The sequence below is a fragment of the Bufo gargarizans genome, chromosome 2, assembly GCF_014858855.1.
Source record: "Bufo gargarizans isolate SCDJY-AF-19 chromosome 2, ASM1485885v1, whole genome shotgun sequence".
Classification (NCBI taxonomy): Eukaryota; Metazoa; Chordata; class Amphibia; order Anura; family Bufonidae; genus Bufo; species Bufo gargarizans.
The window spans coordinates 1,348,968-1,372,684 of NC_058081.1; the positions used below are offsets into that span (position 1 = coordinate 1,348,968).

A 23,717-nucleotide genomic window follows, 5' to 3' on the forward strand; every position below is an offset into this window, starting at 1 on the left:
CCTCATCTGGGATCTGTATAAATGGAAGCTCTGGTCTGGGGTCTGTATAGAGAGGGTTCTGGGGTTGGTATAAATAGGAAGTCTGCTCTGAGGTCTCTATAGATAGGGGTCTGATCTGGGGTCTCTATAGAGAGGGATTAGCATAAATAGGAGGTCTGCTCTGGGGTCTGTATCGAGGGGTCGGGTCGGTATAAATAGGAGGTCTGCTCTGGGGTCTCTATAGATAGGGATCTGATCTGGTGTCTGTATGAATAGGGGGTCTGCTCTGGGGTCTCTATAGATAGGGATCTGATCTGGTGTCTGTATAAATAGGAGGTCTGGTCTGGGGTCTGTATAGATAGGGTCCTGATCTGGGGTCTGTATAAATGGAAGGTCTGGTCTAGGGTCTGTATATAGAGGGCTCTGGGGTCAGTATAAATAGGAAGTCTGCTCTGGGGTCTCTCTAGAAAAGGCTCTGATCTGGGGTCTATATAAATTGGAGGTCTGGTATGGGGTCTGCATAGATAGGGTCCTGATCTGGGGTTTGTATAAATGGGAGGTCTGGTCTGAGGTCTATATAGAGAGGGGTCTGGGGTCGGTATAAATAGGAGGTCTGCTCTGGGGTATCTATAGATAGGGGTCTGAACTGAAGTCTGTATACAGTAGATAGGGATCTGCTCTGAGGTCTGTATTGATAGTAGTCTGATCTGAGGTCTGTATAGCTAGGGTCTAATCTGAGGTCTATATAAATAGGAGGTCTGGTCTGACGTCTGTATATATAGAGGTATGGTCTGGGGGCGATATAAATGGGAGGTCTGCTCTGAGGTCTGTATAACTAGGGATCTGATCTGAGGTCTGTATAGCTAGGGATCTGATCTAAGGTCTGAATAGATAGGGATCTGATCTAAGGTTCTGTATAGATAGGGATCTGATCTAAGGTCTGTATAGATAGGGATCTGATCTGAGGTTTGTATAGATAGGGATCTGATCTGAGGTCTGTATAGCTAGGGTCTAATCTGAGGTCTATATAAATAGGAGGTCTGGTCTGACATCTGTATAGATAGAGGTATGGTCTGGGGGCGATATAAATGGGAGGTCTGCTCTGAGGTCTGTATAGCTGGGGATCTGATCTAAGGTCTGTATAGATAGGGATCTGATCTAAGGTCTGTATAGATAGGGATCTGATCTAAGGTCTGTATAGATAGGGATCTGATCTAAGGTCTGTATAGATAGGGATCTGATCTAAGGTCTGTATAGATAGGGATCTGATCTGAGGTCTGTATACATAGGGATCCGATCTGAGGTCTGTATACATAGGGATCTGATCTGAGGTCTGTATACATAGGGATCTGATCTGAGGTCTGTATACATAGGGATCTGATCTGAGGTCTGTATACATAGGGATCTGATCTGAGGTCTGTATATATAGGGATCTGATCTGAGGTCTGTATACATAGGGATCTGATCTGAGATCTTTATAGATAGGGTCGAATCTGAGGTCTATATAATAGGAGGTCTGGTCTGATGTCTGTATAGATACAGGTATGGTCTGGGGTCTGTATGAATGAGAGGTCTGCTCTAAGGTCTGTATAGATAATGATCTGATCTGGGGTCTGTATAAATGGGAGGTCTGGTCTGGGGTCTGTATAGAGAGGGGCCTGGGGTCGGTATAAATAGGAGGTCTGCTCTGGGGTCTCTATAGAGAGGGGTTGGTATAAATAGGAGGTCTGCTCTGGGGTCTCTATAGAGAGGGGTCTGTATAAATGGGAGATCTGGTCTATTAACAGACTGGTACCGAGGGGGAGAGGACCCTGCCCGCAAGAGCTTACAATCTACACGAGGAAATCACGTCATCTAATAAAAGTCTGATGGAATTCATGTTTGTACAAGGAGCGCAGGGTCTGACATAACCTGATCGGTATAGAAACAGGGAGGGGGGGGTGATATCAAATGGGATTATACATGGTGCTGTACATATATATTATACTCAGTGCTGTACATTATATAGTATACTCAGTGCTGTACATTATATAGTATACTTAGCGGTGTACATTATATAGTATACTTAGCGGTGTACATTATATAGTATACTTAGCGGTGTACATTATATAGTATACACAGTGCTGTACATTATATAGTATACACAGCACTGTACATTATATATTATACTCAGTGCCGTACATTATATATTATACACAGTTCTGTACAGTATATATTATACACGGTGCTGTACATTATATAGTATACTCAGTGCTGTACATTATATAGTATACTCAGTGCTGTACATTATATAGTATACTCAGTGCTGTACATTATATAGTATACTTAGCGCTGTACATTATATATTATACTCAGCGCTGTACATTATATAGTATACACAGCACTGTACATTATATATTATTCACAGTGCTGTACATTATATAGTATACTTAGCGCTGTACATTATATAGTATACACAGCACTGTACATTATATAGTATACACAGTGCTGTACATTATATAGTATACACAGCACTGTACATTATATATTATACTCAGTGCCGTACATTATATATTATACACAGTTCTGTACAGTATATATTATACACGGTGCTGTACATTATATAGTATACTCAGTGCTGTACATTATATAGTATACTCAGTGCTGTACATTATATAGTATACTCAGTGCTGTACATTATATAGTATACTTAGCGCTGTACATTATATATTATACTCAGCGCTGTACATTATATAGTATACACAGCACTGTACATTATATATTATTCACAGTGCTGTACATTATATAGTATACTTAGCGCTGTACATTATATAGTATACACAGCACTGTACATTATATAGTATACACAGTGCTGTACATTATATAGTATACACAGCACTGTACATTATATAGTATACTTAGCGCTGTACATTATATAGTATACTCAGTGCTGTACATTATATAGTATACACAGCACTGTACATTATATAGTATACACAGTGCTGTACATTATATAGTATACACAGTGCTGTACATTATATATTATTCACAGTGCTGTACATTATATAGTATACACAGTGCTGTACATTATATAGTATACACAGTGCTGTACATTATATAGTATACACAGTGCTGTACATTATATAGTATACACAGCACTGTACATTATATATTATACACAGTGCTGTACATTATATAGTATACTCAGTGCTGTACATTATATAGTATACACAGCGCTGTACATTATATAGTATACACAGTGCTGTACATTATATAGTATACACAGCACTGTACATTATATAGTATACTTAGCGCTGTACATTATATAGTATACACAGCACTGTACATTATATAGTATACACAGTGCTGTACATTATATAGTATACACAGCACTGTACATTATATATTATACACAGTGCTGTACATTATATAGTATACTCAGTGCTGTACATTATATAGTATACTCAGCGCTGTACATTATATAGTATACACAGCACTGTACATTATATATTATACACAGTGCTGTACATTATATAGTATACTCAGTGCTGTACATTATATAGTATACACAGCACTGTACATTATATAGTATACACAGTGCTGTACATTATATAGTATACTCAGCGCTGTACATTATATAGTATACACAGTGCTGTACATTATATATTATACTCAGCGCTGTACATTATATAGTATACATAGCACTGTACATTATATATTATTCACAGTGCTGTACATTATATAGTATACTTAGCGCTGTACATTATATAGTATACACAGCACTGTACATTATATAGTATACACAGTGCTGTACATTATATAGTATACTCAGCGCTGTACATTATATAGTATACTCAGCGCTGTACATTATATAGTATACACAGCACTGTACATTATATAGTATACTTAGCGCTGTACATTATATAGTATACACAGCACTGTACATTATATAGTATACACAGTGCTGTACATTATATAGTATACACAGTGCTGTACATTATATAGTATACACAGTGCTGTACATTATATAGTATACACAGTGCTGTACTAGACCTCATACCTATACCTACTGCTGTACATTATATGTAATACTCAGTGCTGTACATTATATAGTATACTCAGTGCTGTACATTATATAGTATACACAGTGCTGTACATTATATAGTATACTCAGCGCTGTACATTATATAGTATACTCAGTGCTGTACATTATATAGTATACACAGTGCTGTACATTATATAGTATACTCAGCGCTGTACATTATATAGTATACTCAGTGCTGTACATTATATAGTATACACAGTGCTGTACATTATATAGTATACTCAGCGCTGTACATTATATAGTATACACAGTGCTGTACATTATATCTTACACTTCTGAATGGAGTGGCTTCGGTCTCCCATGTCTCCTTAGCTACATCAAGCAAACCCCGGGGTGTCTACCACAGAGCAACCCAAAAGGTGAGAGCCCTGTAGAGTCTCGAGGAACTTCCTGGACTGAGAACAACAACCAGGCAGCAGACAATCCAGATCAGTATTATCTTTTTTTTATGGTCTGTTGTCATTGCCTTCAAGGTTTTATTGAGCCTCTCTACAAGGCCATCGGTTTGTGAACGGTATAAGGAAGTTTTTAACTGTTTAAAGGGACTCTGTCACCAGTTTCTAACCCCCCCTTTTAAAACTATGGTTCTCTCCATGGTCCCCTTGTCATTACAAAGCTGTTGTTATAAGATAAATCCGCCGTGTAGTTTTGATAAAAATCGCTTTTATCTAACCTGTCAATCCTCTGGATAAGGTGCCCAGGGCGTTTCTGAAGGTCTGAATCTGCCGCTTTTCGCCGCCGGTGCCCAGCTCCTCCCATGATCCTTTCAGCGCCACCTCGATGTAATGAAATCCGCCTCCGGCTCTCCTCAGTGCCCCCTCCTCCTTTTCAAAGATCCCGCGCGTGCGCACAGGCCTGTGCCTGATGCGCCCGTGCGGACTTTTAGATTCTGCCTCGTGGAGCGAAGTGCGCATTCGCGCGTGTTCGCGCGTGTTCGCGCGTGTTCGCGCGTTCGCGCGCGTTCGCGCGCGTTCGCGCATGTTCGCGCGCGTGCGCACTTCGCTCAACGAGGCAGAATCTAAAAGTCCGCACGGGCGCATCAGGCACAGGCCTGTGCGCACGCGCGGGATCTTTGAAAAGGAGGAGGGGGCACTGAGGAGAGCCGGAGGCGGATTTCATTACATCGAGGTGGCGCTGAAAGGATCATGGGAGGAGCTGGGCACCGGCGGCGAAAAGCGGCAGATTCAGACCTTCAGAAACGCCCTGGGCACCTTATCCAGAGGATTGACAGGTTAGATAAAAGCGATTTTTATCAAAACTACAAGCCGGATTTATCTTATAACAACAGCTTTGTAATGACAAGGGGACCATGGAGAGAACCATAGTTTTAAAAGGGGGGGTTAGAAACTGGTGACAGAGTCCCTTTAATCTTTAGTATTTTACATAGCTCGTTCATAATCCTGGACATAAATGGGGTCCCCTGGTCAGTCCAGATTTTTTGGGGAGTCCCACGCTAGTGCATATTGTAATGCCGTGGGCTCCTATGACCAGTTTTGAAGAAAGGCAGGGACACAACAAAGTCTCCTTAACACGGTTTATTGCTTGTTCCAGCAACTTACAGTTCGGTTACAGCCGGGACACGTGACCAGTCCACAGACCGGTGTCTTCTTCTCACGTGCCTTGCAGGGTGTGATCTGCAGCCTCGCACTCAGATACACCCGCTTCCTGCTGATGACAACCACTTTGCCCGAATCCTCAGGTCATCTGGCGAAACATGTCGGGGGCAGTGTTTAAAGCAGTTTTAGGCAGCAAGTGAACTGGTTATTAGAAAATACCAGGAAGGAGATATTCTATGTAGCGAGGGGACAGAGGAGGAGTGAGACTTTAGCAAAGTACGGACACAGCTGATAATTTTTGAATTTTTTATTTAGTCAGAAAATAATGAAAGTCATAAATATGCCTTGACGTGCGCTTAAGGTCAAGTTTTGGTGGAATTTAATCTGCATCCTTTCCACATCCTCAGACACATCCTGCTTCCTGCTGCTGACTTTGACATGAGCCACATAGAAAACCCCGGAGTGTATGGTGGGGAGTAAGCAACCACCCAGATGTGTGTTTAATTCCAGGAAAAGCCCAGATTAGCTGAAACCAGTTATGCCAGTTATGCCAACGGCTTTAACTCCACCAAGGCCGGGTACCTTGGTGGCACGTCTCAGCTGCACCACAGCAAACCACAATATGTATCCCCTTAATAGTTTTTCTGCACCATTCTCGGAGATACATACCATCCTTCATATATGAGGCCTGTCACTGCCTCACATACCCCGCTCACCCCCGTTCAAACCTGTGGGGGTGAACACCTGCACCAAAACATGATGCTCGTGACAGGGCATCTACATTACCCTGCAGCTTTCCCATGGCCAATCACGTACCCCAAATAACCAGCCTCCTCTAGCCCTATGGTACACTTTGGAGGATTCGCAGTCAAGCCCTCATCTCGGCGTGAGTCCTCGACTGCCTGCACCTGGGATGAGGTTTTAAGACTATGTCCATCAGCGGGACGTGGAATGTGGCGGGGGCCCCATGTAACCCAAAAGGCAAAACATAGTGGTAAAGTCCCTCCGGTGTGACAAAGGCGGTCTTTTCCTTTGCGGACTCTGTCAGAGGTACCTGCCAGTAACCCTTGGTTAAATCCAGCGTCGTGAAGTACTGGGCTTGGTCCCGTATTTCAATCAGCTTGTCAACCCGAGGCATTGGATAAAGGTTGAACTTCGACACTTTATTCAATTTCCAGAAATTGTTACAAAATCGTAACGACCGTACGGTTTGGAATCAACACAATGGGACTTGCCCGCTTGCTCTTGGATTCCTTGATAACTCCTAGGCTAAGCATTTTCTGTACCTCTTCTGTAATGGCCTGTCTCCGGGCCTCTGGCACACGGTACGGCTCGGTGACAATGTCATGCTGGATCACCGATGTACGACCAGGCTTTTCTGAAAAGACATCGGTATTCTGCTGCCATTTTTACACCGACCTCTGTCGGGACTGATGTTGGAGGGTCTACCCTAGTCCCAACCAGCGCCTCAGTGGCCCACAAGGGTTCCACGCCTTTAGCAAGTTTACGTGATATATTTGTTCTGGTTTTCTCCACCGAGGCTGATATATTTTATAGTTAACTTTGCCCACTTTTTCCCGAATTTCATAGGGCCTTTGCCACTTGGCCAGAAACTTACTCTCAGCAGTGGGTACGAGCATGAGAACTCTATCTCCTGGGGAGAAGGTCCTGACTGTGGACTTTCTATTATACCCACAGCTCTCAGCTGCCTGGGTTTAGTTCTTGGACTCTATGCTGACCTCTCCCTGCTTGATCAGGTTCATGTCCTGAACCCACTCAGGCTCTTTTTCATGTGCTTAGTTCACGTTGTATGTCACAACACCTTCATCAACCCTGCACCCGAGCTCACAATCATAGAACACTGTGGAGACTGCTTGTTCACCCCTGGTACGTGTGGTACACCCTGTAGCACTGCCACACTTTCCTGCACAGCTGTGTGCTCTCAACATCAATCAGCATCTTTAAATCACATACATCTTTACCAGCAGGGGGAGAAATGGGGTGTCATCATCATCGTCCTCATCATATATTTCAGAGGACCCCTCACTTTCATTATGCATTACAGTTAAGTTGACGTGTTCACTCTGCACCTTATCTGCCCCATTGTCTTCAATGGTTGTTTCACCTAAACCATTGTGTATACTGTGCATCTCCCTTACACCTTCATTTAAAGGGACAGGTACAGGTTCTTCAGGAGTTTTGTCACTTGCTGCAGAAGTGCCTCCATTTCCCCACAACAAGGGGAAATGACGGCCCAACCTTACGTCATGCAGGAGCTTGTTAGCAACATCAAGTTCATAAGTCCCAGTTTCCACTGGAGTCTCACACTTAGTGAGAGCCACTTGATAGTTCTTGCTATCCCCATGTATGTCCAACACATAGTCCCCAGCTACCAAGCTGGCATGTACCAGGCTCTCCTGGCTCCCTGCGTCCAACAACGCTTGGACTGCCATCCACCACAATGTCACACACTTTTGTCGCAGTCTCTAGTCCTGGCGTCTTAACACCTACCGGCTCCAGGATAGATGGGGCCTCTGCAGCCTCACCGGAGAATGCCTCTAGGGAAACCTATCGGAGTTACACTCTGGCCCTAAGATAGGGACCCCTACGGCCGTTAACCTGGAATCGGGGTCTTCGGGATCAGGACCCGGAGAATCTCTCTCCACAAGAGAACCTGCTCCATCCTTCCATAAGCATCAGAATATGGGTAAGTCTCTTCCCAAAATAGCCCTGTATAGAAGATTCCTTACCACTCCCACCATGTGCTGTACCTCTCCACCCGTTGTGGACAACCATCGCTATCAGATACTCTCGGATATCCTCATGGATACAGATAATGGAGACCTTTTGTTCAGAGGGATTTTTCTGACAAACCAGTGACCCATGCAGTAGGGTCACTAGACTCCCGGAGTCTATCAGCGCTGTGGTAATGTATACAGTAAAGTGCACGGTAGAGGTATTGTGGGGGGTGTATCTCACCCGGTGGTTCAGTTTAGCTGGGTGAGATAACTGGAATCCAGTAATGGTGCTGCTTCAGCGCAGCTTGCTGGAGATCATTAAGTTTAAAGTTGTATGGGCTGGATTTCTTTGGACTGGGAGACAGGCTGGTAGTGGGAGTCTTCCAGTCCACACCCCAGTGCATTACAGGTTCCCTGACCCCAGGTGATGCCATGGGCACCATGTTTGCCCCCAGCTATGCCAATCTTTTTATGGCACATTGGGAAGATGAGGTCATCACTCCCAGGCTGGGGGAAAGCCTGGTGCTCTGGCGCCGCTACATAGATGATGTTATTTTTATCTGGCGAGAATCAGAAGAGGACCTTCATACATTTATATAAGATATAAAGATCAATCAAAGGGACCTGAGTTTTACTAATTTTCCCCACTTTAGGGGAATTAAAAATTCCTTCCCGACTCCAATCAGGCAATCAGAAAATTGCCCCTTCATATAAAAAGAATGGAATAATGAAGACACAAAATTAGTTGGAATTAAAAGAATTCTTTAGATGTGGGATATGCAATAATTGTAGAATCACTAAATTTCTAAAGAAAATCACTGACTGAAGTACATTCCACAAGAAACTCCTTTCATTTGGAGATTAATAATACTTTGTAATTCGACAGACGTAATATATGTTATACAATGTCCGTGCAGCAAACAATATATTGGCAGAACTAAGTGCACATAAAAAAGAGAATATCAGAACACATTAATAATATCAAAAATGGCCTAAAACAACATTCGTTATCTAAATACTACAAAGAGTTCCATAATAAAGATCCATCAACACTTACCTTTACAGCTTTAGAAAAAGTGAAGAAACAATGGAGGGGAGGAGATCATATAGCATCTATGTCAAGAAGGGAATCCAGGAGAATTTTTGAGTTTGATACCTTAATTCCGAATGGCTTAAATGTGGAAAGTGAACTCTTTGGATTCCTGTAGGAATGGGATGGGTGCCCTTCAGGGACGCGACATCGAGGTCCGTCTGTTTACCAGCACCTCGATCTCACCTTCTTGGGAGGCCCCCATCCCTAATCTTTATCTTCATCCTTTACATTGATAAACTCTCTTTAAAAAGAAGAAATACAAACAAAAAGAAAAAAAAAAGACAAAGTAGAAGACAAACAACTAAATAAATTGAAAAGGAAAGCAGAGACATATAGAAACAAAGGTATTCTATTAGATAGGAAGAGTTCCTGATGGGGAGTTCTGAATGTCTGTTTGGTATGTTTATTACATAGTTGGCCCATTATTTGTTTTTGAGCATTAGAATAGGTAAATTATATGTTTTTGAAAATAAAACGCATTAAAAACGCATGTGCGTTTTTTTATATACAGTACAGACCAAAAGTTTGGACGCACCTTCTCATTCAAAGAGTTTTCTTTATTTTCATGACTATGACAATTGTAGATTCACACTGAAGACATCAAAACTATGAATTATCACATGTGGAATTATATACATAACAGAAAAGTGTGAAACAACTGAAAATCTGTCATATTCTAGGTTCTTCAAAGTAGCCGCCTTTTGCTTTGATTACTGCTTTGCACACTCTTGGCATTCTCTTGATGAGCTTCAAGAGGTAGTCACCTGAAATGGTCTTCCAACAGTCTTGAAGGAGTTCCCAGAGATGCTTAGCACTTGTTGGCCATTTTGCCTTCACCCTGCGGTCCAGCTCACCCCAAACCATCTCGATTGGGTTCAGGACCGGTGACTGTGGAGGCCAGGTCATCTGGCGCAGCACCCCATCACTCTCCTTCATGGTCAAATAGCCCTTACACAGCCTGGAGGTGTTTGGGGTCATTGTCCTGTTGAAAAATAAATGATGGTCCAACTAAACACAAACCGGATGGAATAGCATGCCGCTGCAAGATGCTGTGGTAGCCATGCTGGGTCAGTATGCCCTCAGATTTGAATAAATACCCAACAGTGTCACCAGCAAAGCCCCCCCACACCATCACACCTCCTCCTCCATGCTTCACGGTGGGAACCAGGCATGTAAAGTCCATCCGTTCACCGTTTCTGCGTCGCACAAAGACATTTGCACAAGTGCATTTCTACCTTTGAGATTTGCACATGTTGTTAGCAGCTTAGGGATTGCTAGGAGGCGACCTCTTTGTTCCCTAGGTTTGGGGCCTATTCTGTTGTTGCTTAGTTGTGGTTCCCTTTGGTTGTCTTTCCTTCCCCGTACTTCCCGTGACACCCGCTGGGCCTGGAGTGTGGGACTGACCCCAAGACGAGCAAGTATCTGAACTTTTAGTTTGCAGTAGTCCTTGGAATCCTGCAAGGTGAGGTCATAGTAAGCCTTCTGCGGCTCTCCAGTCAGATATGGAGCCAGCACTTCAGCCCACTGATCTATAGGCAGTTTTTTTTTGTCTTCAATACGCTCAAAGACAGTCAAATAAGCCTCCACATCATCCTCAGTTGTCATTCTTTGTAAGGCAGACTGCACAGTTTTCCGCACACCACCGCCAGAACTTTGCCCAGCCACATGCACCACTTGCTGCCCTGTCACGGCGTCTCTTAGGGCCATAATTTGCTCGGCCAGTAGGCGGTTAGTCTGTTGCTGTGCATTAGCCTGCCGTTGGGCCTGTAAAGCCTCTGCATGCTCTGCACCATCTGTTTAATGAGATCCTCCATTATAACAGACTCTTGTTGCAATTCTGCTGCTGCTTTAACCCAAGACATTCACCAATAACAGGTCGTTGCTCCTTGCAACCGACTTGCCCACATCCTCCACCATATGTGAGACGGGACCATTCAGACAGTCTCTTTTCCCAGGGTTTATTGGGCATACACGAAATAACTAAAAATGTGGTGATATAAGCTTATCACCAGCTTGTAGGGCTTCCCCTAGAGATTCCACTTTGTATAGTGGTCTTCTCCGTGGGTCTTCCTCTCAGACCAGCACACACACACTGCTGTCTGGACGCGTGCCTTTTAATTCGTTTTCCGCCTAGTTGAGGTAGGAACACCCAGGATGGAGTATGCGAGTGACCTTCCCACCCAAGCCCTTCAGTAACTCCTAAATCCCGGGCCCAAACTCCGGCTACCACAAACTCATTGATCTAACATCACTGGTCACAACCTACCTCCGGGAATTATATCTCTGAGAGTGGCGGCCTCAGTGATACATACCTGCCATCAATGACCTTACCCATTGAATGCTTGCACTACATAGATCAATTGGTTTAACTTGACTGTTTATTGAGTCTCACAATAATAAGTTAAAAGTGAAAAATAAAAATGAAACATAAAAAATATTAAAATGCAGTTTTACATATAAAATACATTATCCTATCTCACCACATGTGGGAAATGATATTTAGCACGTGTTGCTCACCATAAAATATATTACCTATGGTACACGCCACGCGCTATACTCTTCTATCCTAAGAACATATACAGTATGATCTACATGTATATAACTGCTAAGATGGTCGTTCCCATTTCATAGTTCCAGTTTACTACATATATGGCCAGTTAAAGAATGTCCCACGAAATATGTAGGATTATCCTTCTTTTATATTGGGACTGGCTTGTAAATCCCATCGATCAGTTCCTGGATTTGAGGGATGATGAGGGATGGGGGCCATCAAATCCATGTAGAAGATGTAGAGGCATCAACTATCAAAACCGAGGTTATTTGTTACACATAAATTATGTACATTATTTCAATTTTTTGAAAATATAAATGTGTCTGCATTGTAAGAAGGGTACCTGGAATCATCATGGATGGAAGGTATGTGTCACCGAGGTTCCTGGCCTCGGTGAAGTAAGAGCCGGTATTTTATGTGTCAGCTGCAGCTATTGCTAATTGACACCGTGAGATTCAGCATGGCTGCCATAGCTGATCCGGGACAGCTCTTACTGGGAGTAGTCAAAGTGCTGGGTGGGTGACTACTCCCCATGTTCCAGGCTGGGTTTTGCCAGGCATAAAAACCAGCCAGCACTGCCAGGTGTGGTGGATTTACCTCCCTCAGTGGAGCTCAGGAGTCTGTGTGCTGTGAACTGAGGTCTGAGCTGGGCTGGAGGACTCGGGCCCCTCTAAAGGCGAACAGGCCGCCCATGGACTTGATGAGGCTGAACGGCTAACAGGGTGTGAATTAACACCCAGGAGAAAAGGTGACTTTTATTGTTTATGGAATTTCCTTGTGTGTGAACAGACACCAAGCCTCCTGCGTTTTGTGATACAACTTATCGCTGTTTGATTCAAGAACTGTGCACTTTGCCTCCATACTGCGTCCGCTAGTCTTAACTACCACAGCCAATCCCCACAGCATATAATATGAAGATGCATCCATGCTCAATAAAATGCACGTATAGCAAAAATCGCGCTCAAAACGCACCTAAATCCCAAAGCGTTTTTTTTAACATGGTTGGATATAAGAACAATAAGATCATTGATTTAAACTGTTGTATGGGAGGTTCATTTAGGAATATGAAATACTGTATCTCCTTTCTTTGATGTATGAACTATATATAAACAGAATAAATCAAAAAATCCAGAAAGGGTTTTACTTGTGACCAATAAATGGATATAAAAGTGGTCAGGACGCATCCGAAGTATGCTCCGAAACGCGTTTGGAAGACCCTAAGATATATATCAATTCAAAAGATACATTTATTTAAGAATAATAATATATACTGTGGCAGAGCTGAAGGGTAACAAACCCAACATGACTCCTACATACCCCAGACTCCGGTGTCACCCGTGAGTGCACGCACCGCTGGGTCCACGCTCGAGCCACATGTAATTACATCGCGAGTTCTACAGGAACTGATCAATGGGATTTACAGGACAGCCCCAATATAAAGGAAGGATAATCCTACAAATTCCGTGGGACATTCTTTAAAGGGTAACACTTCCTGCCAGGGTCATGTGAACATCCTTCTTCCTCCCTCATCGTTTTGCCCTCCAACATGCGCAGTAAAATGGCACTGTGCGCCCTTTTACTGGATTTGCCGGAGTCAAACCTAAAAAGCTTTGGGTTCATTTGGGAGATGAATTTTCATGAAGTTCGTAACAAATCTGGTTTGTTACAAATGGATTCCCTAATGAGTATGCATTGCTGGACTCACACAATGTATGGGGGTTAGAGGACTATCCAAGTCAGAGGTCAGAGGATGGGGGTTATAGATCTATAGTGTTAATGTCAGGGGTCACTGGCGGGTATCGGCATAGAGTGCTAGACTCTAGAGGTCAGAGGTCACCGATGAGTACGGAGTGCCAGACACAGGTTATGTATAGGAGTAATAGAGCTGTAGTGTCGAGGTCGGAGGTCCCTGGTGGGTATGAGCATGGAGTGTAATGTATGGGGGTTATTAGTAGGGAAGAGCATGCAGTGCTGGATAATGTACAATGGTCGTCTCACCCATCCCCCAATGTCTTGCAGATATCATGCGGTACCGGATCTTGGTTTCCTTCTCCGTTCTTCTGTCCATGGGCGTCATTTTGCTCTTTGCAACAATAAGTTTGAAGTTTTCAGCCGAGATGTCTGTGATTCCCGCAAGCCTTCCCGAGCCTGAGAGAAAGTCAGTGACGCTGGAGGACGGGGTCTACACCTACCACCTGAACCTCTCACAATTCCAGGAAGAGTTCCCTCAGCTTCAGAGCTACCACTGCTCCCCCCTCTACACCCCCCAGCCAGTGAATGGGGGCACCTCACCACTACTGCTCCTGGCTATCAAATCTCACCCAGCATCATTCACCAGAAGAGGGGCCCTGAGAAGTACCTGGGCAAAATCAGTGGACATAATGGGGTACATGGTGAGGCCAGTCTTCCTGATGGCCATAAGTGACATGCACATGGAGATAGTGAAGCTGGAGAATGATGAATACAAGGACATCTTACTGTGGGACTTCACTGAAGGACACCACAACTTGTCCCTCAAGGAACGATGCTTCTTGGAGTGGCTGAACTACAATTCCCCACAGGCAGCTTTTATATTCAAAGGTCAGTGTCCCCCAGGGGTGTAATTAGAAGGAACCAAGCTATCGAATGGCCCCTTATGAGCATTTATAAGATCCATGGGAGGATTAAGGCATGTTTATCGTCATGGTAAAAACACAACTGTGGAAGTACAACCCCCAACATGAGCTGATAAGTGAACAGAGACTGGTGGCGCAATGGTCCCATGTGCAATGAGCACCTCCCCCCAGGGCCCTCTACATAACGCATCCCAGGTGTAGGAAATGCCGAATGGTGTAGTGCAGCCTAAAATGTCTCTTTATGTGTCTCACGGTGCTCCTACCTGGACACAGCTGGACCGCTGGCTTTGGCTCCGAAGCAATAAATAGGGGGAATAATTTAGATGAAGTTCAATGGCAGCTTTGCTTTGGATAAATGTTCTCCAAAATGGTTTATAGGCTTTGTCTTGGTTCCAGCAGGCTTTAGCATGAAACTGGCAGGTAAACTCAACTCTGTTACATCTGTTCCTCTCTGACTCTGCTGTACTGACAGGCTGGCTGTATAACTCCGCTTCTTTTCCGTAGGCTGACCAGGGGCGTTGCTAGGGTCTCAAAAGATCCGGGGCACAAGCCCCAATGAATATGTTGCCCCCCCCACCGCACTTTGCTGTACTTGCTATACAGCAGCACTTACCTGTCACATCCAGGGCCTCCAGGTGACGTCTCCTCTCTGTCATCATCTTCTCTGTAGATCTTCTCTCTCATCATCTTCTCCACTCGGTCTGGACAACTTCTCTCAGCCGCCTCGTCTCTGCAGAGTGTGACACACAGACATCTTAGCTTCCTCACATTCTATCATTATCCCCCAACTGGAGTCCCCACAGTGTTATCCTGCTGCTTGCTGTGCCCCCCCCCCCCCAGGGGTGTAGCTATAGGGGGTGCAGAGGTAGCAGTCGCTACCGGGCCCAGGAGCCTAATGGGGCCCAAAGACACTTGTGCCGCATAAGAAGACACACAAAGCACTGAGGGAAGGGGGGCCCAAGCTGAACTCTTGCACTGGGGCCCATGAGCCTTTAGTTACGCCCCTGCCCCCCAATACCCCCAAATACTATCCTGAAGAAACATTACTGCCGCCCATAGTAATAGTGCTCCTCATAGTCCCACCAATAGTAATTCCCTTCTAGAATGCCCTCATTAGTAACACTGCCCCAACCGTGATAATGCTCCTCAACAATGCCCCCATTATTAGAAGAGCCCTCCCATATTAATAATACCCTCACAGAGTCCCCAGTAGAAATAAGGCCCCCTATTGTTCCCCCAGTGGTAATAAAGCTCCCTACAGACCCCTCAGTAGTAATAAGACCCCCATAGTGCCGTTAGTAGAAATAAGGCGGATCTATAAGACCCTCCTATAGAGCCCCCAGCAGTTATAAGCCTATAATGTCCCCTGCAGTTATACTCCTCCCTCTACCATACAGTCCCATGTAAATAACATCACCTCCTCCCCAGCCGCCTCCAACGCACAATCCCATGTAAACATCACCCCTAAGGCTACTTTCACTCTTGCGTTCGTGCGGATCTGTACTTGTACAGGACGGATCAGCACCGATAACACAAACGAATGCATCCGTTCAGGACCGATTCGCTTGTATTAGATTTGAATTTCTAAGTCCCAATACGGATCCGTCCTGACTTACATCGAAAGTCAATGGGGGACGGATCCGTTTACGATTGCACCATTTTGTGTCAATGCAAAGGGATCCGTCCCCATTGACTTACATTGTAAGTCAGGATGGATCCGTTTGGCTCCGCAAGGCCATGCGGACACAAAAACGCTGTTTGCAGCATTTTGGGGTCCGCCTCCAAAACGGAACGGGGGACCGCACGGAGCCGAACGAATGCATTCTGAATGGATCCGCATCCATTCAGAATGCATTGGGGTTAAACTGATGCATTTGGGGCTGATTGTGAGAGACCTGAAACGGATCTCACAAGCGGATCCCCAAACGCAAGTGTGAACGTAGCCTAAACATTAAGTCCCATGTACATGAACATCATTCCCCCCCACCATCCACTTTCAACATACAGTCCCATGTAAATAACATCCCTCCCTCCCCCAGCCACCTCAAGCACACAGTTCCATGTCAATAACATCCCTCCCTTCAGCCCTAACATACATCCCAGTTAAATAACTACAACTCCCAGCATTTCTCTGCCTCTCCCTTCACTTACCTCTCCTCATGTACAGACATCACCATTAGGCTCCTTCTCCTCTTCACTCCGGTCCAATCCTGCACTGGTCACATGATGGTGACATCATCCAGGTCATCCTATCACAGCCTGTTTTGCTGATCACGTGACCTGTGATGTCACCACAGGTCCTCCATCTCTTCCCAGTGTATTAGATACAATTGTATTGCCGTTCTGTGTACGGCCTAGCAGGCAGGCAGGACATTCGGGGCATGGGACAAAACATCCGGGGGGCCCAGGCCCCGAATGTTTTAACCTAGCGACGCCCCTGAGGCTGACTCTAGATTAGGCCAGGGAACTGTCCTCCTGGCTCCTGAGGCTTCAAGCTTTGGCCTCCATGGCCAGCAGAGCTTAGGGTGCTTTGGCTGGCGTGGGCACATCCAGCAGGGACGTGCCCCTGCACACCATTCCCCTAGCTGGGGGTAAGCTAGACTAGAACTAACTGGTCCTACCCTTCAAGTAGGACAAGCCCACTTCTCTCCAGAGGGGGTTTAGAATGGAATGGAAAGTTCCATTCTATCTTACTGTAGTTCTGCCGTGTTTTCTGCCACCTGCTGGTGAATCAGTCCCATTACATTGGAACAGTTACATAACAAAATAGGAATGCACGTTGTGGAGGACCTGAATAAATGCATAAGATGACATGAGGTTAGACCAATAGAGATGGTAGCAAGGTGCAGAAATGGTAACACTACTCAGGGGCGTTCCACATGCATGTACAGACTGCAGGATAGGAGCATATCTCCAAATTAGACCCCAGACAAGACTCCAGTATAAATAGCCAGATCCATTAATAAAGGTGTGTGTTGTCTTCTAGAGGAGGATGTCTGTGTTGTCTTCTAGAGGAGGATGTCTGTGTTGTCTTCTAGAGGAGGATGTCTGTGTTGTCTTCTAGAGGATGATGTCTGTGGTGTCTTCTAGAGGAGGATGTCTGTGTTGTCTTCTAGAGGATGATGTCTGTGGTGTCTTCTAGAGGAGGATGTCTGTGGTGTCTTCTAGAGGAGGATGTCTGTGGTGTCTTCTAGAGGAGGATGTCTGTGGTGTCTTCTAGAGGAGGATGTCTGTGGTGTCTTCTAGAGGATGATGTCTGTGGTGTCTTCTAGAGGAGGATGTCTGTGGTGTCTTCTAGAGGAGGATGTCTGTGGTGTCTTCTAGAGGATGATGTCTGTGGTGTCTTCTAGGTGACAATTGTGTGCTTTTATTGTCTTCCAGATGATGATGATGATGATGATGTGTTTGTGTAGTTTTCTAGGTGATGAGTTTGTGTCTTTTTTATATTACAATGTGTTTGTGTTGCCTTTTAGTCGTTATGTAGATTTCTAGTTTATGGCAATGTGTCTGTGTAGAGTTCTAGGTGACGATGATGTGCTTGTGTTGTCTTCTAGGTGATGACGATGTGTTTGTGAATCCAGCCTCCTTGGTCCAGTACATTAAGATGCAAGCTACGTCTCCATCCACACTACATGGGGCACTGCAGAGACACTCGGTGGTTCTTCGTTACTCCAAATACAAAATCTCAGAGACCTTGTTCCCTTATTCTAAATATCCATACTTTCTGTCTGGTGGAGGCTTCCTCTTCCCGGGAGCCTCAGTCCAGCTCCTGTATCATGCCTCCCTGCACCTGCCAGTTTTTCCACTAGATGACGTATATTTTGGGCTCCTTTCTTTGGCCGCCAATCTCAGTCTTCACCATGACAGTCGTTTTTATGTTTTTGGACTGAAATTTGACCCTTGTGACTACAAGCAAGCTTTTGTGGTGCACAGAATAGAACCTGATTACCTGCAAAAAATCTGGAAACTAGTCCAAGAAGCCCAATGTAACGGCACAGTGCCCACCATTAAGTGATCTCGATCAGCTGGAACCGACAATGTGCAATGTGCGCCTCCCCCGAGGGCCCCTCTATCACACCCCAGGTGTAGTAGGAATGCCGAGTGGTGTAGTGCGGCCTAAATGTCTCTTTATGTCACGATGCTCCTACCTGGATTACGCTGGACCCAAGGCATTGACTCCAAAGCAAAAAAAGGGGGAATAATTGAGGGATAAAAGAATAACTTAACCCCTTAAGGACTTAAGGACAATTTCACCTTAAGGACTTTGACATTTTTTGCAAATCTGACCAGTGTCACTTTAAGTGCTGATAACGTTAAAACGCTTTGACTTATTCAGGCAATTCTGAGAGTGTTTTATCGTCACATATTGTACTTCATGACACTGGTAAACTGGAGTAAAAAAAAAAATATTTTATTTATAAAAAAAAATACAAAATTTACCAAAAATGTTAATAAAAATTGCAAATTTCCAAGTTTCAATTTCTCTACTTCTATAATACATAGTAATACCTCCAAAAATAGTTACTACTTTACATTCCCCATATGTCTACTTCATGTTTGGATCATTTGGGGAATGACATTTTATTTTTTGGGGATGTTACAAGGCTTAGAAGTTTAGAAGCAAATCTTGAAATTTTTCAGACATTTTCAAAAACCCATTTTTTAGGGACCAGTTCAAGTCTGAAGTCACTTTGCGAGGCTTACATAATAGAAACCACCCAAAAATGACCCCATTCTATAAACTACAAGGTATTCAAAACTGATTTTACAAACTTTGTTAACCCTTTAGGTGTTCCACAAGAATTATGAAAATAGAGATACAATTTCAATATTCTAACTTTTTGGCAGATTTTCCATTTTAATAATTTTTTTTCCAGTATACAAAGCAAGGGTTAACAGCCAAACCAAACTCAATATTTATGGCCCTGATTCTGTAGTTTACAGAAACACCCCATATGTGGTCGTAAACTGCTGTACGGGCACACGGCAGGGTACAGAAGGAAAGGAATGCCATACGTTTTTTGGAAGGCAGGTTTGCTGGACAGTTTTTTTTTTTTACACCATGTCCCATTTGAAGCCCCCTTGATGCACCCCTAGAGTAGAAACTCCCAAAAAGTGACCCCATTTTAGAATATACGGGATAGGGTGGCAGTATTGCTGGTACTAGTTTAGGGTACATATGATTTTTGGTTGCTCTATATTACACTTTTTGTGAGGCAAGGTAACAAGAAATAGCTGTTTTGGCACCGTTTTTATTTTTTGTTATTAACAACATTCATCTGACAGGTTAGATCATGTGATATTTTTATAGACCAGGTTGTCACGGACGCGGCGATACCTAATATGTATACTTTTTTTTATTTATGTAAGTTTTACACAATGATTTCATTTTTGAAGCAAAAAAAATCATGTTTAGTGTTTCCATAGTCTGAGAGCCATAATTTTTTCAGTTTTTGGGCGATTACCTTGGGTAGGGTATGATTTTTGCGGGATGAGATGACTGTTTTATTGGCACTATTTTGGGTGCATATGGACTTTTTGACTCGCTTGCTATTACACTTTTTTGTGATGTAGGTGACAAAAAATGTTTATTTAGCACAGTTTTTATTTTTTTACGGTCGTTCATCTGAGGGGTTAGGTCATGTGATTATTTTTATAGAGCGGTCGATACGGAACGAAGGGCTCATACCTAATACTGTCATACTTCTTTTTAATTATGTAAGTTTTACACAATAACAGGCTTTTTTTTAAACAAATACAAAATGATGTTTTAGGTATCCATATTTGCTGAGCCCTAGTTTTTTTATTTTTTGGGCGATTGTCTCAAGGTAGGGCCTCAATTTTTCTGCAGGATGAGGTTGCCCAGGTTAGATTGGTACATACTTTTGTGGGCAAACGCCTTTTTTATCGCTTGCTGTTGTTACTTTTTGTGCATGTAATGGTGACAAAAAATGTTTATTTAGCACAGTTTTTATTTTTTATTTTTCGGTGTTCAATCCCTGAGGGTTGTTTAAGTCATGTGATATGTTTATATAGCCGGACGATACGGACACGGAGATACCTAATATGTATACTTTTTTGGAGGGAAAATGACGTTTTTGTTTATTTTTACTTGAAAATTTTAATTTTTGGGGGGGAAAACTTTATTTTTTCAACTTTTTCTTTTCACTTTATTTTTTGTCCCACTTTGGGACTTGAACTTTTGGGGGTCTAATCCCTTTTACAATGCATTCCAATACTTCTGTATTGGAATGCATTGGCTGTATGAGTAATACTGTGTGTATTACTCATACAGCTTCCAGCCTGTGAGATCCAGGGGGCTGGATCTCACAGGCACGTCACAGGAAGGCAGCGCCGATGCCTCAGGAAGGCATCGCGCTGCCTTCCATGCCATCAGGTCCCCCCTACAGCCGCATGGGGACCCGTTGGAACCGCCCCCTCCCGGCGTTGTGACAGGATGCCCGCTGAATGATTTCAGCGGCCATCCTGTTGCGATTAACCCCCGCCCCTCTGCAATGCCGTTTTTGAGTTAGGACGTACCGGTATGTCCTGGCTCCTTAAGGACTCGGCAAACATGGAGTACTGGTACGTCCTAAGTTCCTAAGGGGTTAAGTCCAGACCTTGAGATGAAGTTCAATGGCAGCTTTACTTGAATAAACATTTCTTCAAACAGTTTTCAGGCTTTGTCTCGGTTCCAGCAGGCTTTAGCATGGACTGGCAGGTAAACTCAACTTTGCTTCATCTCTTTCTCTCTGCTGTACTGAGAAGCTAGCTTAGTAACTTTGATTCCTTCTTTATGCTGCACTCCACTCTTTAGTCTGACTTAGTTTGAGACAAGGAATAGGTTAGTCTTATGTCAGCTCCAACATGGAGTCTGAACCGGAATCAACTAGAACTGCCACCACAACTTCTAGTAGCAACCAGGACTGGCCCACTAGCCCACAAGGGGGAGAATGGAATGGTGAGTTCTATTCTGTCTAAGATAGCTCTGCCAGAAACTCTGCCACCTGCTGGTGAACCAGACACATTACATATATAACAGTTGCATAACAATATTTATAGATGCACATTGTGGTGAACCTGGAACAGAATTACACAGATGACATTTATGTTAGACCATTAAAGACAGTAGCAGGGTGCTGAAGTGGTAACACCACTCTGGGGTGTTACACATGTACAAAGTCATGACTCAAAACTCTACTTCAGAAACTGGGGGCGACCCCTGCAAATCTTGAATAATTTATTTATGTATCTGTGTTGTAACAGTATTTTGAAGTATTTTGTCCCCCTTTAATTCTGTCTCTTTTATATTATCTTTAATATTTTGTGCAATAAAGTTTTACTTGCAACGTAGTGGGTCAGGGATAGTTCGATCATACCCGTCCCCCATTGTGCTGAGGCCACATTCCTGGGAAGCCATGCGTACCTCACACTGCAGGAGGGGCTAAAAGGTATAAACTTTCTTACACACATACATTAGTTGGCACTCCATTGAAAACTTCCTTAGGTACAGTAGGATATAAGTATTGATTTGCCCTGGGGCCGACTCAGAGCCCCCAATCCCCAGGCCAGTGGTGATTATTTACTTTGTAATATTCTGTATGTGATTTGTCTGCGTTATCTTTTATTTAATCACATTTAGTAATTATATTTATTCACTTAGCCTGCGTAAGTGTATTCATTCTCTTTGAATTCATGTTTTAAACACTTGGTTTCAGAAGTGGGATTTGAGCAATTGGATATGCTTATTGTTGCTAGGGTGTTACATAAAGAGGGTATTTTGGGCCACCACTATGCGTTCTGCCCATAGACCAAGCCAAGACCAGGCAGTGAGGAGGAGGATGAGGCAAGGCTAACGTTCCTGCCTCCCGGAGCAGAGCAGCACCGATGCGTTTTCTCTAGCCCCCAGTCTCTACGTATGGACGCACATAGTGCTCAGCAGGGTCATGCAGCCCGCGAAGACAACATGACCACCGGTCAGCCACAGAGACAGCTAGTCATGCCTGTGTTTAACCCTTTGCACCTTTCCCCCTGCAGACTGAAGGAGGTACATCAGTAAGACGTCCCAGGCATTCTTATAGTATACATATGGACAGGGTTAAGGGTCCGGCTACACGGTGACAGACGTCGCAGAAAAGTCACGCAACATTTTTTTGGTAATATTAGTCAATAGTGTCACAATGTGACATGCAACATGCTGTGACAGTTTCAAAAAAGTCCATCCAAGTCAGGTTTTTTTGTGACTGTCACGTCACAGCCGCAGCATGTCATATTGTGACACCATTAACTATTATTACAAAAACAGTGTGACTGTTCTGTGACAAGACGTCGCTGTGTAGATGTACGCTTTGTCATGTAGCCGAACCGTAAGCTCATCCGCAGTCCAACCTGGGATTCAGCAATGACAGAAGAACGCTAGGCCTTGTTCACATCTGGGATGCACTTTCCATTCTTTTGATTTGTCAGAATAGGGCCTCATGCACAGGGCCGTTGTGTGTTTTGCAGTCCGCAAATCGCGGTTCCGCAAAACACTGATGATGTCCATGTGCGTTCCGCAATTTGCCGAATGGCACGGACAACCTTTAATATAACTGCCTATTCTTTTCCGCAAGAATAGGACATGTTATATATTTTTTTCGGGGCCACGGAACAAGCAACGGATGCAGACAGCACACGGAGTGCTGTCCACATCTTTTGCTGCCCCATTGAAGTGAATGGGTCCGCATCTGAGACGCCAAAACTGCGGCTTGGACGCGGACCAAAACAACGGCCGTGTGCATGAGGCCTAAGGGCTAGTTCACATGAACGGTTTTTTTTCTGTTTCCATTTCGTTTTTTTGCATTCCGTATATGGTCCGTATACGGAACCATTCATTTCAATGGATCCGCAAAAAAACTGGTTACTCCGTATGCCTTCTGATTCCGTATTTCCGTTCCATTCAAAGATAGAATATGTCCTATTATTGTCCGCATAACCGACAAGGATAGTACTGTTCTATCAGGGGCTGGCAAAAAATGGAATGCAAGCGGACGTCATCCGTATTTTTTGCGGATCCGTTTTTTGCGGACCGCAAAATACTGAAAAAGCCATATGGTCATGTG

General features: G+C 44.0%; 2 protein-coding genes across 3 annotated transcripts in view; both read left to right on the plus strand.

Moving 5' to 3' along the window:
• The window catches only part of LOC122926956 (acetylgalactosaminyl-O-glycosyl-glycoprotein beta-1,3-N-acetylglucosaminyltransferase-like), a 50,764-nt gene extending 31,836 nt beyond the window's left edge, over window positions 1-18,928 (plus strand). For both annotated transcript variants that reach the window (XM_044278485.1, XM_044278484.1), the window contains 2 exons: window positions 14,021-14,581; window positions 18,171-18,928. In XM_044278485.1, the coding sequence (XP_044134420.1) occupies window positions 14,026-14,581; window positions 18,171-18,631 (1,017 nt within the window). In that variant the 5' untranslated portion in view covers window positions 14,021-14,025 and the 3' untranslated portion in view covers window positions 18,632-18,928. The remainder of the gene's footprint in view (window positions 1-14,020; window positions 14,582-18,170) is intronic.
• A 3,654-nt stretch (window positions 18,929-22,582) lies between these two features.
• The window catches only part of FBXO24 (F-box protein 24), a 12,224-nt gene continuing 11,089 nt past the window's right edge, over window positions 22,583-23,717 (plus strand). The window contains exon 1 of the mRNA XM_044282638.1: window positions 22,583-22,663. Coding sequence (XP_044138573.1) covers window positions 22,583-22,663 — 81 coding nt within the window. The remainder of the gene's footprint in view (window positions 22,664-23,717) is intronic.